Below are 15,213 nucleotides of genomic sequence, written 5' to 3'. Positions count from 1 at the left end.
CAGCTCCTCACCAAGATCCCATCTGTTGATGTGCTGGAGAGCAGAAGGCTCTGCAGAGGGCTTGGGACAGGCTGGATCCAAGGGCTGAGGTTCAGCAAAGTGCAAGGTCCTGCCCTTGGGTCACAGCAAGCCCCTGCAGCTCCAGGCTGGAAAGCTGGAAAGGGCCTTGGGGTGCTGGTGACAGCGGCTGGACATGAGCCACCACGTGCCCATGTGGCAATGGCACCTGGCCTGGATCAGGAATAGCCTAAGCAGCAGGATCAGGGCAGTGACTGTCCCTCTGCTGGGGACCCTTGAGGGCTGTGTCCCGTTCTGATCCTCCAGCCAGAGAGCCCTGGAGGGGCTGGAGTATGTCCAGGTAAGGGAATAGAGCTGGAGCCCCAGGAGGGGCTGAGGGAGCTGGGCAGGGGCTCAGCCTGCAGAAAAGGAGGCTCAGGGGGACCTTGTGGCTCTGCACAGCTCCTGACGGAGGGGACAGCCGGGGGGCTCAGGCTCTGCTGAGAGAAAACAAGGGGCAGGACAAGAGGAAATAGCTTCAAGTTGCGCTAGGGGAGGTTAAGGTTGGAAATCAGGAGAAGTTTCTTTGTGTAAGGGGAAAAATGGGCTGTCAGGGTTGAAGGGGCTGCCCAGGAAGGTGGCGGAGTCTCCGTGCCTGGAGGTGTTCATGGAATGGCTGGACGTGGCACTCAGTGCTCTGCTCTGGCTGATGAGGTGGGGACTTTGGCACACCGCACACAGCACATGAACAGAGCAGCCCCCACCCCTGCACCTCAGTGCTCCTCCACACAGCAGGGAAGAAATGCCTGAAGGCCAGGATGGAAACATGATTCACAGCCCAAACATGAAGCCCCTTCTCCTCACCTTGTGGGTGTCAGCAGAAATGCTGGTCACACCTTCCACACGGAAGTCAAAGGGACGCTTGAGGGGGAACCCTGCCTTGTCCATGAAAGCAATAAGGAATCCACCCAGGCAGGCATCCACATGGAAGGGGATTTTGTACTTCACTGCAAGCTGTGGGTGAACAAGAGATCAAAATGATGTGGCTGGAGCGCCCAAACTCCAGTCACCAAAACGTATTTGGCATTTCAGAGTCAAATGGTCACTGAACCCTTTGAGAACATCACACCACGCTCAAGCAGTGGAGGACAGGAGATGTGGAAGGGCTGGCTGGCTGTGGGAAGCCTTTTCCTGCTTTCCACACACAGGAAAAACAATGTGGCATTTTGGTAGTTTGCTGTGTTTGCCAGAGGAATGTGACAACATTGTCTGAAAGGAGTATCTACAGTAAAATAAAAGGGTGTGAGCCAAATGAACAGAAGATCAGAGGCCCCGGCTGGTCACATACAAAATAAATAACTGGAGTACAGAGAGGAAAGAAATAAATCAAGAGGTGTGTTCAGAAAATAAGATTCCAGGCCTTTGACTCCTTCTCCCTCCACACCAATTTTGCTACAACCAGCAAAGCCTTTCTACCAAGTGAGCCATTTAGGTGTTCTTTCCTTTCAGGTAGCAAAGCATGAGCACTTCTGGTTGGTCTCACAGTCACACATTGCCCCTCAGTCCCAAACTGCATCCCACATACCCTGCTGCTGCTCAACAGCTCAATTTGAGGACAGTAATGCAATGCCCTTCCAGGCAGCGGGATCCCCCCAAATTCACTGCTCAGCATCCTGGAACCCCTCCACTCCTCCTGTGCTGGTTTTACTGCTGCAACACACAGGTTCCTGCAGGCAGGGGTATCCTACCTCTGCCACCTCTTCAATGGGGTCCATAATTCCATGTGGGAACTGGGGAGCAGAACAGACCAGCATGGCTGTGTTCCTCGAGATGGCTCTCCTCATTGCCTGAAGATTTAAAGAGAGAAGATGCTCACATTCCATTTACCAAGTGCCATCCTGCCAAAAAAGATAAAGAGTGAGAACATGCAGAGTTCAAGGCATACAAGAGTACAGGGAGGAAAGCAACAAGCTACAACCACTCATCCGCTGGGAAACACCATAATATTTTTGTTCACTCTCCTCTGAAATCTGGGGCTATTTAAGAAATACATAAATTATGTGAGTCTAAATGAATCCCACAGGAAAAAGGGTTATCCAGTTATTTCAAATACAACTTCATCTGCAATGACACTTCCTCATGCTGTTTTTCATTGTTTCCACAAACATTCCTCCCCCTTTATCCACTGACTCACTACCTGGACAGGCAGATTTCTTGCCTAGTTGCTGTGCAATGTTAATTTCCTCACAGAGACTGAGGTGATACCTGAACATCCACTTCCATAGCCTTGGTCAGTGGTATTTGGATCAGCTTCATCCCAAAGTAGTGTGCTGCCTTATCAAAGGCGGCGTGGGCACTCACAGGCACCAGCCTGGAAAAGGAACAGATCAAATGAATGCAACATTTGCTGTCTCCCATCTCCAGTGGCAGTGGCTGAACATTCTCAGTTAACCCTGTTTTCTGAGGCCTCACATCATTATCAGAGCCTTAAGTGCTAGAGAGGGAAGAAAAGAACCACCAGTGTTTTATTTTCTTTAGCATTTTCCCCTTAAAGCAATTAACCAGAGAAATATTTCCCATGCACCATCTAGAAAAGAGACAGCACATTAGAGACAGCAAATCCTCTATTAGCAGTGTAATGATTAGCACAATTCCTCATCTGAGCTCCAACTCCAGCCTCAGAGTTCTCAGGCTAAGCCTTCTTTGATGTGAATAAATCAAACCCCTTGAACACTTCAAAGGGCCTGACAGTCTCTGCTCAAGAGCAGAGCTGATCCAAGCAGGCTGTCTGGAGCAGCAGACAAGTATTGCCAAAATACAAAATACAGCTGCCCCTGCAACATCTGTGTCCCCCAGGCTGCTTGATTTAGAACTTCCTATGCTTCCTTCCTTCCACACAGAGATGGACAAGGAAGAGGTGGCAATGAGCTATGAAGTGAAGGATTATTGAGGTCCAGCACCACCTCAGCTCAAGGGGACAGTAAAGGAAAAAGCTGTGGTGGCACAACTCACATTTCTGGCTGCTTGATGCCTCTCTCATAAGCCAGGTCTCTGTACGCCTTGCAGGCCATCAGGATGCTCTCAGTGCCCCCAGATGTCATCTGTCACCAGAAAAGAAGCAAACAGGAAAAATAACAATGAATGTTGCAGGAGGGAAAAGCAAAACGGGGATGCAGGAAGAGCATTTTTTGACCCTGCTTCAAAGTGCACAGGACAACTCAGGGTTTAAAGGGCAGCAGAAGGCACTGAACAGCACGAGGCAGCTTTCTGACACTCAGCTTGAAAATGCACATTTAAATACTGAATCCTCTATTTAAATGGGATGAGGGACGGGAAAACAAACAAAAAGTATAGAATTCCAGAGCCTAGCATGAGGGGACACACTGCACAGTCACCTCACCTCACAAAACTGCTGGTACTTAAGCTCTTGATTACCTGGGGATTGTTTATCTGCATTACAGATTAATTGTGCCACGTACACAGAAACAACAAGGTTGACTCTGTGTTAAGTCAGCTGCAGTCCAGCAGGGTTTATTAGGTCTGGAGCAGTGCCACACTGAGGCACAGCCAGCCCAGGGCTGGCACCACTCCTCAGCTACAAAACCTTCCCAGAACCTGGAATGCTGCAGCACTTGGAACTCTCCCGCCTCTCCTCTCTGCTGAGACCAGCCCAGGTCTGCTCAACACCAGAGCTTCCAAGCCCTCAGGGACACGAGGAATTTTACACCGGGAGGAATTTGTGCATTCCCCTCCCCAGCCAGCCCAGCCAGCACCCACACCACCCACCGAGGCTGCTGTCCCAGCCCTCTCCACCCTGACCACAGCGTTTGCATCAGGAGGTGGAGGAGAGGAAGGCACACACAGGTTTAACTGTTGCATACTTGAACTCAAGAGCTGCTGCAAATACACAAATTAAACTCCTCACAGGAAGGAATTCCTCAAGTGGAAGGTCTCTTGTAGGTCAGCTTCTGTGAGTTCTGGCATGCAGGGGTCACTGGGTACAACCTTCCCCAGTAAAATTTTAACCTGGGAAAATGTGAGGCTGGTTTTTTAAGCAGCCTGAAGGCTGACTTACTGGGTGAGCCAAAAACTGAGGATACGGAGTACCTGGGACAGTTACACAGAGGTTCACATAAATGAGGAATCAAAACCTACTTACACTGCTTATGGGGGACTAATTTTGCTCCTCAGACCTGCTGAGCCAACTGCAACTTCCCCTTTTAAACCTCCTCCCCCTCAAAAATAAACAGAAAAAGGGGCCAATCACATTTGTGTGCCTTATGTCATTTGGGTTTTCCTTCGGTTTTTCCCTGCTGACATGGCTGCAAACCCTGAAAACGTCAAGTGACTGTGTGACAATGACTAAACACCAAGTACAGAGATCAGGAACAAAGTTCACAGCCTGCCAAGATTTGTTCCTAACACAATCCAAGCAGCAGCTGCTGCCACAGGCAGTGCAGAAGCAACTGTCACACCACAGACAATTCCTGCTTTTTGGGGGAAGTTTAAAAGCAACAGCTGTCAGAGATAAAACCTTACAGAGCTCCTCACTGGATAAAGACATCTCTGCATTAATTGTGGAGCAAATGGATGGCAGCAGGAACAATGTTTTAAAGGTTTTATGGGCTGTGCCACTCACTTCGCAACGCCCTTTATGAATAAAGATCTGTCAGGTTGTGATTACCTTTGGGGAAAAAAAAACCCAGCTGGTGACAGACTGCCTTCCTGCTGGGTGGGAGAAGAGGAATGGGATTATTGCATACTTGCACCTACCCTTGCAACACTGCTTAGGATAATGATTGTGAAAACTTTGCTAGGAAGGACGTGGGGATCTCGGGATTCGTGTTACTGAACACCTGCTCCTTGCTGGGCAGCATTCCCTGTGCTCACCTAGATAAAGTGCTCTTTAAAAAGCAGCCTCTGTACAGTCTTATTCCCATTTCAATCCTAACACCACAACACCCACATCTCGCCTTCATGTGTAACAAGCCTTTCCCCAAAGTCTGGCTCTATCGTGGGAATGCTGGGCCACACGCAGTTTTTGGTAGTCAGAGCAGCCAGTCACATGCAGGGTAAGGAAAAGCATCCAGCATGGATCTTCTCCCAGGCACCCAGACTGGCAGATGACCACAGAAAGCTTGTTCAGACAGCTGAAAATCCACCCAAAAAAGCTGAATTTCAGCCAGCTCAGCTTCCTAAATTGGCCCAAGTCAGCACACTGCGAGTCTGCAGGAGAGAAGTGCCCAAGTCTGGAACAGCACCTTCAGCCCAGCACAGCTCCAACACCAAAATCCACATGGGTGATACCTGTGCATGGGGGCTGCTCCTTTACAGGAGGCCTTGTCAGCTCAGCCACTGACAGCAAACTCGTTGTGCTGCAGCCAGAGCCTGAATCAGTGTCACAGGATCAGCTCCCCAGTGCCTGCGGTGATTCAGCACCTGCCCAGCGCTCACACACACACATTCCTCTCTCCCCTCCATGGAACACACAGGCTTTTCCATGCCATGGGAAAAGGGGCTGGAAACAAGCATTGTTTAGGCAGCTCTGCAGTCCTGCACTATCTTCAAAGGCCAGGCAAAGTGTGGGGGAAAAAGGAAGGTAAACAGACATTTTGTGCTCTTGATTTATTTGTTGTTTTGCGAATGGGAGGGGAGAGGAGAGAGCACAAGGAATAAATATCCCTCCTGCTTTCCAAACTCAGTGTATCATTTCCATTGCTCCCTCCCTCCAGATCCCAGAGCTCTGGAACCTCAACATTACAACAGCAATAGGAGATATGGCCCCTAGTGCAGGATTCCTTTGGCCATGTGACTGTCAAACTGTCAGACTTAAAGAACCATTTTGGTTCATGGTCTCTGAAGTTTTGCTGCCATTTTCACCTAAAAACATGTCCATTCAGACCCTGGAGACAAAGCTAACCAGAAGTTTCACTGAGCTGAACTACCCATGAATTTAAAAAAAAAAAAACAAAACAAACAACAATTTATTTCTAGGGTAACAGAATAAAAAAAAAAAAATCACACCACAATCCACTGCATGGTCATAATGTTGTGGCAGCCTCCCATAAAACCCCTGGAAACCTGCAGGTTGTAAATTCCACAACTTGTGTCTCTCAAGGTGACCTGCTCATCACTACAGATAAAATCTGACAGATCTGCACAGTTTAAGGCCCCCTCAAGACATGTTACTCACATCTTCCTACTTCAAATGTGCAGCCAAACTTTGTAAGCCACACAACTGGGGGAGAAGAGACAAAATGGGTTTCTACAGGAAGCTTGTGCTTGCATCTGGTGATTTTGCCTTCTCTCTCCTGTCCTCAGCTGTAGAATAAGTGGAAGAAGAATTCCCAGAGAAATCCACATCAAATACTCGCATGTCTCACACGCACACAGAATTCTTCCCTACACTTCAAAGCTGCCCTTTCTCTTTAAAATTCAAAAAGCCACTTTAAAACAAAACTACTGCAGCTGGCATAAAAGTGCTGATTTCTCCCCAAATTACAGGGGAAATCCACACAGCTAACACTGCAAAACAAAGCACCTTGTGAACATGAGCACATCAGAGGAGAACAAACTCCCCTGTTCCTCTTCTATGTGCTGAGCCTAATTAGTCCTTCCAAATCATTGCAGGAATGTGATTAGAATCTTCCAGGCGCCCCAACTCACTGATCCCTGTCTCTTTGCTCTTGCATAACACAATTAAAGTAAGAACAATAGTAGTAATTAGTGAAATAGTAGTAAGTAGTAACTTCCAGCCACTGCTGAAAATGATTACTTTTAAAACTGCTTAAACACTTGAAGCATCTCCCAGAGCAATTTAAGGCAAAGGCATGTCTGAACGTTTAGCATTAAAACCTCTCTGCTTTACAGTCTCACCAGTTCTAGAAGTATAACTGCAGCACTGAGCCACCAGCTGCAGCAGGGCCTTCCCAAGACAGAAAGCAAGTCATCAGTTTGAAAAAAAATCCTCTTTTTAATGGGGTTTGCAACTGTCCAAGCCTCCAGAAATTATTCTGAAATGTTAATTCAGTTCTGGGGAGAAGAAAAGAAGGTAAGAGAAGTCTTTGAGCCCAACTACTTAAAGAGCATGTGACCTCCATATACCCACCCACATCTCTCCATCAGTGATCAGCAACTCTGGATGTCACAGTTGTGTTTTCTGAAAAATCCCTTCGCCCAGGATTTTTCTCCTGGGAAGCTGAGAAGTCTCAGAGAAAAGGAAAACAATACAATCTCATTTGCTTCTCCTGCATTGCACTCACGTGGAGTGTGTTTGGAGATTGTTTACCCACAGGTGATTGTTTCACTGGCTTCTGCTGTGAGTTGTTTTCACTCTTTGGCCAATCAGGGCCAAGCTGTGCTGGGACCCTGGAGAGAGTCACGAGTTTTCATTATTAGCTTTTAGCATTCTGTCTGTATCCTTTCTGTATTCTTTAGTGTAGTTTAGTATAGTACTCTTTAATATAATATAGTATCTTAAAAAAACGAATTAGCCTTCTGAGAACATGGAGTCAGATTCATCATTCCTTCCTGCTATGGAGCATCCTGCAAATACAAAACTCTGGATCCTTCACAGTCAGGAAGAGCAGTGGGAGGAAGACAAGAAGTCCACTGGAAACACTCAGACAGGGTAATTACAGGAGTGCAATTCATCTTCTGTTTCTGGCTGATCAGCCTTCCAGCCCTCCCCTTCTCCCTGCCACTGGGACTGTGTTTCAGCAGCCAGGACAGAACCCCACAGCAGGCTGTGCCCTTCCTTTGCTGCGTGGCACCATCCTCACGACAGAGAGGAGGACAGAAGGAAAAGCAGGATCCCCCAGAGTATATTCATGCAGGTCTCACTCTGGCTATGCAGTTTTTTACCTCTTCTGACCTTCTCTTAGGCAATCCCACTTTTCCATTGCAGCGGGAGAGCACCCAAGGCCAAGGCTGACACCTTCACATTGTGCTTTACATAACAAAACCCCCAGCACCCACCAGGGGCACAGAGCTCTCTGCCTGCTCTGCTGTGCCAGCTGATGTCCCAAGTGCTCACAGAAACCAGCCCCAACAGCTTCATCCCAGCCCCTGTCCCACTCCAGGGATAATCTCAGCTCTGCAAGCCAGGAGGCAGCTGAGGTGAGGTGAAATGGTTTTTGTAAGCAAAGAGGCACATTCCTCCTCTAAAGCTTGTGAAAAATACGTATTTTATTATTGGCTTTTTGCACATAGTCAAATGAATATTATATGTGTTGTGTTAGAAAGTTATGCTGTATTCATTCTCTTAAGTAGTGTGTTAAATACAATTTTAGGTTATAACGTAAGGTTAAAATAGAAACTATGTATGTGGGATATTTTTTTAAGAAAGGAATGAGGTAGCAGCCACAGGACACCCAAATCTTTCAGAAAAAGAGAATTTATTGCTCCATTATTGAGTTCTTCCTGCCTCACTCAGCACTGAAGACTCAGCCAGGATTCAGAGGAAGAAGCTGACACTGCCCAGACAGAATGCTGGGTTTGAATGGAATTTATGCATCACGGATGAGGTGTAGGAATATGCAACAGGCTAAGGGTTTTTTAAAAACCCTTGTTTTTAAGGGTTAATCCTCTGTTAACGTTGAGTCCTTTTTTGGGCTTATTTTGCTCTGGACTGTCTGTAGCACTTTGTTCTTATTTTCTTGTATTGTCCAAAATCCTAATTGTCCGAATTTTGATTACTCTAATTATATTACTATTTTTATAACCATTTTATTACTATTCAACTTTAAAAATTTTAAAAACAAGTGCCACAAGCTGAAGGTGGCACAAGGAACACAGTCCTGAGAGGACAAGTCAGGTCAGAGGCTGTCACCTCCTCCTCCTCTCAAACGCAATCACATCTTGCACTCCCACACAGCTGAGCTCATCTTCAGTCCCCCTGGGAGTCTGATCCCAGCTACACCTTCTACAAAGCTGCTCCAGGCCTCAACTCTTCACCACAAGCAAGTCCCCAGCTGCCAGGGAGAGCCCACTCAAGGCCAGCTCAGCTCCTAAGCTCTTGTGTCACCACTGCCCTCCACCAGCTTAAGAACACACATTTGGCCTCTTGCTGGGAATTGTATCACGACTGTACAACTGGTTAGCACAGGAAGGCCACATGGAAATGCAGCTTTCCAGCTGGCCAGCTGACAATCCATGCCATGCCTGCCTGCTGGTGGGCAGCCAGGCAGCCAGCTGGGCTTGCCCTCGAGCTCAGCAATCTGGCAGGCTCACACATCTCCAGCTCGGAGAGGGAAACTGAGGGCAGCTTCTCAGCGTGACACTTGTCTGCCCACAGCTCCCCACTGACACCCAGCCAGGCTGCATTACACCAGTTCTCCTTTGCCATCAAGCCTGTGGCACTTCAGAGTGGGGGAAAAAAGCTGAAGTAAATGGCCATGTTCAGAAAACTGTTCCTCTGAGTGAAACTGTCTCTCTCAAGAAGAGGAATTAAGCAACCTCCACACAGCTGGCATGGAATACACCAGAATGAGCTCACCCGGAGAGCACGAGGTGCATTTGCACTTATCAAAAACACCCAAAATGCTCAGGAGGCAAAGACATTTCACTTACAGCACCACAAGATTTGGGGCCCCCGTGGAAGAGCGTGCAGGCAATCCTCACTACTTCTGCTTCCATCTTCCTCAGACCAGGGAATATATCTGGATGGAGAGGATTACTCCAGGCAAACTCTTCATACACCTTCAGAAAACAGAGAGACAAAGTTAGACTTGCAGATGAGGCTTTAAGAACTCCCCATGTGCACTCTAGAAGGAAATGAGCTGCATTTTACCCTAAGAATATTACAGGACTTAACTGCTCCTGCAAGTAAATGCCACAAGCTGGGAAGCTGAGGAGTAAAATAAAGAAAAAAAATAAACGTTTTTCTAAGGCATTCAGACCTCTGCAGTGGATTCTACAGTACAGCAACCTCTCTTGTTGTAAGGACAGATCTAATAATTTTGCTGTTTTTAAATAACACAAGATACATCCTGCAATTGCCTTACACGAATCAGGAAAAAAAAGGTGACTTAGCAGAACTTGTTCTCAAGTTTACTGTTAAGAGGGGGCTCTGAAGCAGGCAGTAAAGCACAAATGCCCACCCACAGCACAAGGAAAGCGGCTGTGGAAACCAGTATTTCTGCTCATTCCACAACTGTGGACTCAGAGGGTACAAGGCTGGAACAGGCCAGCCCCAACCTCCTGCAGTCCAGATCAAAAAGCAACTGCAGAGATGTTAAACGAAATACAGCAAAACAAACCAGTGAATAATCAGCACAAACAAAGGGAATGTTTCTACAAAGTGATCCAACCCCTCCAGAAAAGGCTGCTCTGAGCTTTGTTTCTCCAGAAGTGGCACAGAAAATGTCAACATGAGGAAGAAAACAGCAACAGGAGCCACCCAACAGAGCCTGCAACAAAAACTGTTCCCAGGAACAAGAGGGCCAGACTTCCCTTTCTAGCAAAACAACTCTGGAAGGAGATGTACTTGAAAACAAACCTTTAGGCTGTTCAGGTTATTTTGCAGCCCTCTCAAAGCGGGGAGTTCCTGAGCAGGCAAACAGACCTCACAGAAACACCACTGAAGCACGCCAGTGCTCCATTGTCCAAGTGCTCCACTGCACCTGGACGCTGTGACGGTGATTCAGTGCTCCGCTGCTCAAAACACATTTCCCAAAGCTTCTCTTTTGCTCAAACCAAGAGGAGTTCAGTTTTGCTCAAAACAGTGAAAAGTTTAGTTTTGCTCAAAACAGTGAAAGCTCAAAACAGTGAAAAATGTTCCAGTACCAGTCTCCAGTTCACCTGTAATTGCTAATTATTTTCTCACCTGTAATTGCTAATTATTTTCTCACTCAACACCTCATCTGATTAGATCCCAGTTATCTCTCCAAGGTAAGATAACTTGTAGAGTAACCTTTCACAGGGACAGTTACCTGGCCAGAGTCACACTGCCCAAACTGCCACTAATTCCCCTTCTCAGAATTAAGTTTTAGATCCTCCCTATTTACTGTGGGATGCTGGAACAGCTCTGAGGGGTTTCTGGTCACCCTGAAAACGCAAAGTTGGCCTGCTTGCACCTTACCTTGACCAGCAGGTGGGTCAGCTTCTCTTCACCACTGTACACAGTCCCAGAGACTTTCCCGTCCTGCCAGCGCACATCTCCTGCAAGGGAGGGAAGGGCACACTGCTCACAAACTCAGCCATGCCCAGCCAGGGTGGAAAAGCACGTGGAAAACCCCCTCAGTTCCACAGAGGAGGACTCAGCTTTTGAGATCTCCCTGAGTTTTGTGGCCCAGGGACGGCTGTGTGTACAGCTGAGCCCCTGGCACTGTGTGAGGTTAGCAAACAGCAAGAAAATGATGACTAAAGAGTCAGCAGATAACCAACATGTAGCTGGAGCAAGCAGTTATATTAATAAATAATCCACTTAATCCCCAGCAGCCCCCCCAGACTGCTGTTCAACCAACTGGACACTAAATTAAAGCCACTTTCAAAGAGCACCCACCACCACAGTAAGCTGAGAAGAGATGAAAAAGCCAAGTTTGTACCGCTAAAATCCACAGTGCTGGCACCTCAATTAAATTTCAATTAAGTTTCCAGGCAACTTCCAAAGGGGTGAGAGGGGTGAAAATGGCAGGGAGGACTTTAGGGGAAAAAAAAAAAAAAGAACCCAGTGAAGGAAGGAACAAAAATTTAAGAGAAAACACAGACAGAAACAATATTAGCAATACACAGCAGTAGAAAAGAACGAAGTTGTTCCAGGATACTGGATCATGAAATTGTGTGTTTCTGAATTTGGAGCAGAAAATTCAAGGCATTTCTCAAATCTGGGACAGGAGCAGGGCAGTTGTATCTTCTCCCCTGGACAGGAAGTCACCCAGATTTGCTCACTTGGAGTAAGACGCACACAAATCAGGGAAAACGTGTTCACATGAGAGAGGCAGCTCAGATGCAGTGTCAGACACTGCTTGTGTGGACTCAAGCCAGGAGAACACCATCATCACTCTGCCTTAAAAGGCTTCTGCAAGGCACAAACCATTGTCTCTCTTAACTGAGGTCACAGTCTTGGAAATTCCCTAACAATCCTACTTGGAAATTGCTTTTTTTGATTGTGAGTATTTTCTGGGGCTTCACATTTCTGGTAAAAGTCAAACATCAAGGCAGCTGCTCAGAAATGCATTCCAAAAAGAAAACCTCCTCCATAATTCTCCTCTCCCCATCAGCCTAGAATTCTGGTGGAAGGAAGAGAATTTCAATGTAAAGCATTAGAACTCATAAATCTCAGTCACATCCAGAAGAAAAACAGACAAGAACTTGCAAGGGGACAAAATCTTTAAGCTGAAACCATGAGTAGGAGTCCCTGGGACTCATTTAGGAGAGGAAGTGTCATGTGCGGTGCCTGCTGCAGTACAGGCTCACCTTTTGAGCTGTACTCTTTCATCTTCTGCAGCACTTCAGGCTGGCTCATGCCCTGTTCCGGCAGCGCTTTGATATATTCCCTTTCATCTTTCAGGAAGGATAAACTGGAAGTGACATCATTCAAGGCCTCATCAATCTTCTTTTGAATCTAAAATGAAAGAAAAAAGCCTATCAAACTATGGCACTGGTCAAATGCTAAATAACTGCTGAGTGTGTGCAGGACAGGACCTGCTGCCTGTATCTGTGGTGCTGATGGAGCAGACAGGAACTGCTCCATCCCCTTTCCTTGGTGCTTGAGAAAATAAAACTCAAGGAAAAAACCTGCATTTTTTATCCAGCAAACCTTTTCAAGCCATAGTTTTTAATTTGTGGAAGTCTTCAGGAGCATTGGTTTGGACTTTGCCTCCTCTACCCCCACGCACGCAGCTCAGAAACTCACAAAAATGGAGACATAATAAAGAAATCTCAATAAAGAATCAATAAAGAGAGATTTTCTTTCTTCCCACCCACACCCTGCACTCAGGAAACCCCAGACTTCTTCTCTCAACACATTCCAAAGTAAGGATTCTTCTTCCAGGCAACACAGGTGTTGGGATATTGACCCTTGGACGTTGGAATGCCTCAAAGTCAAGGCCCCTTGCGAGCACCTGATAAGTTATCAGGGAGCAGGAACAGGTCACGGATAGGACAGAGCAGGAGCGCTCTGGCACAGGGGAGCACGGCCAGCCCTGGGGAGGGAAGCCTGGACACAACAGGGACTGTATAAAGCGTCCTTTTCTAACAGGCAGGCAAGAAACAAGCAGAGAATTTGCTTGACCAAGGACTACTCAGGTGAGGAGGTGAAAGCTGGGGCACTTAACAGGCCAGGGAGGGGATTCAGCCCCTTCCAGAGGGATGTGGGAGAAACTGCAGAACTCCTTCTGTCCCACACCAAAAGGAAAAAAATTCCTCTGTGTCACAGTCGTATTTTCTGAAAATCTCTTGGCCCGGGATTTTTTCCTGGGAAGCAGAGAAGCCTCAGAGAAAAAGGAACACAAATTCTTATTTCATTTGCTTCTCCTGTGCTGTGCTCACATGTGGGATGTGTTTGGAGATTGTTTACCCAACAGGTGGTTGTTTGATTGGTTTCATGTGAATTATTTTGTCTCTTTGGCCAATCGGTGCCAAGCTGTGTCGAGGCTCTGTAAAGTTTTCATTATTATCTTTTTAGCCTTCTGTCTGTATCCTTTCTGTATTCTTTAGTATAGTTTAGTATTCTGTACTATAACATAGTACCATAAAATAATAAATTAGCCTAAGAACATGGAGTCAGATTCACCATTCCTCCCTTCACCCACAAATACAATTCCTCTGTGCTCCTCCTTGGATAAAGCTGCCTGGAAGAGATGTGACCCCTGGAATCAGGGTGCAAACACACAGCACAGCAAGCAGCAGGAAGTACAATCCTGGAGTGTGATGCCGTGGTTTACGAGGTGAAATAAACCCAGCTGTGCATTTCTTCAGCCCCAGTCCTTGGCCTGATAAAACATGCTGACAGTTGTGGTTTCAGGTTTTTTATGAGGGGGGAAAAAAAGAAAGAAAACAACAAACACAATTTAAAAACCCCCAAACCCTTCCCAAAAAAGCCTCAATAAATTTTTAAAAATCCTCCCAAGAAAACCCTCCAAAAAAAATAAAACCTCCCAAAAAATAAAACCTCCCAAAAAATAAAACCTCCCAAAAAAACCCAAAAACTCCAAAAAAAAACCAAACTCAAAAAAAAAACTCAATAAAAAACATGAAAAAAAAACCAAACCAACCACAATAATACTCCAAAAAACCCCCCCAAAAAACCCCAAAACAAAGCAAAAACCCAAACAAACAAACAAACAAAAACCAAAGACCAGCTCCCAAACACCAGAGCTCCTGGGACATTTTAATGATTACACAAAAGTGCTGATATCCTTCTGCTAACTTGTGCTAATAGTTACCTGAGCCTTGAACAAATCCTAGCCAGCTGCTTGAGTAAAATAAAAACACATTGCACAACAGTGTGGAATTGCTGTCAGTGTGACAATTGCTGTCTCACACTCCACACTGCTTCAGAAGAATAATTCCAGTTCAATCCTGAACCTTCTCCCAGAATTAAAATAATTTTCTTAAAATCTAAAATGTTACTGGCAAATTCACTCATTATTGAGTTTATATTAATATAAATAGCTCAAAAGTTAAAAAGAGGTGGAACCCCCTTATTATGGGAGTGATGCTATGACATAAAGGTGGGATAGAAATTACATCTGTCATTAAACCAGAGGCAGCAGAAGACATTCCAGATGTGTGTCCTGGCTCATTAGGATCACAGTGACACGACAACAAAAATGCACTCAACTGTACATTCTCCAAAAGAGCTGAAAAAAGGACCTGGAATAGTCTTGTAATACTTGTTCAAATACTTACTATAGCCCCAACAAATGGCATTTTCCTCAGCAGTTTAAAGAACTGTTTTTTAGTTCGGGACGTCAAACCTGGAAGACAGAAAGCAGAAAGGAACTTAAGGAACAAAAAAACAAAATAGAAACTTCTGATGCAGCTCACGATCCAGGCCCAGCATTCCTGATCCAAGCTGAAATAACACAGAGTGAGACAGATGAGTGGATCCAAGGGCAAGGTTTTCATGGATGGACCATGCCATGGAAACATCCGGACTGCAGGAATCAGTTATTTGTTTCTTACTTACATGGGAATTCACACCCACGTATGGATTTTACGGGAAAAAGAGGGATTTCAGGGTTTGCTAAAGGTAAGGAATTATTAACATTT

At 46.1% G+C, this 15,213-nt stretch overlaps 1 protein-coding gene across 1 annotated transcript in view; it reads right to left on the bottom strand.

Moving 5' to 3' along the window:
- SGPL1 (sphingosine-1-phosphate lyase 1) overlaps positions 1 to 15,213 on the bottom strand; it is a 30,343-nt gene that overhangs the window by 4,947 nt on the left and 10,183 nt on the right. The window contains exons 3-10 of the mRNA XM_054288455.1: positions 14,851 to 14,918; positions 12,415 to 12,562; positions 11,078 to 11,157; positions 9,568 to 9,696; positions 3,010 to 3,098; positions 2,263 to 2,368; positions 1,746 to 1,844; positions 862 to 1,011 (exon numbers count right to left, since the gene is read on the bottom strand). Coding sequence (XP_054144430.1) covers positions 862 to 1,011; positions 1,746 to 1,844; positions 2,263 to 2,368; positions 3,010 to 3,098; positions 9,568 to 9,696; positions 11,078 to 11,157; positions 12,415 to 12,562; positions 14,851 to 14,918 — 869 coding nt within the window. The remainder of the gene's footprint in view (positions 1 to 861; positions 1,012 to 1,745; positions 1,845 to 2,262; positions 2,369 to 3,009; positions 3,099 to 9,567; positions 9,697 to 11,077; positions 11,158 to 12,414; positions 12,563 to 14,850; positions 14,919 to 15,213) is intronic.

Source organism: Melozone crissalis, unplaced genomic scaffold (genome assembly GCF_028551555.1).
Source record: "Melozone crissalis strain CALT ecotype California unplaced genomic scaffold, PUWL_Pcris_2 ptg000062l_1, whole genome shotgun sequence".
In the NCBI taxonomy this organism is placed as follows: Eukaryota; Metazoa; Chordata; class Aves; order Passeriformes; family Passerellidae; genus Melozone; species Melozone crissalis.
Note: the sequence above shows the minus strand (reverse complement) of the source record. Positions and strands in the feature narration are given on the sequence as shown.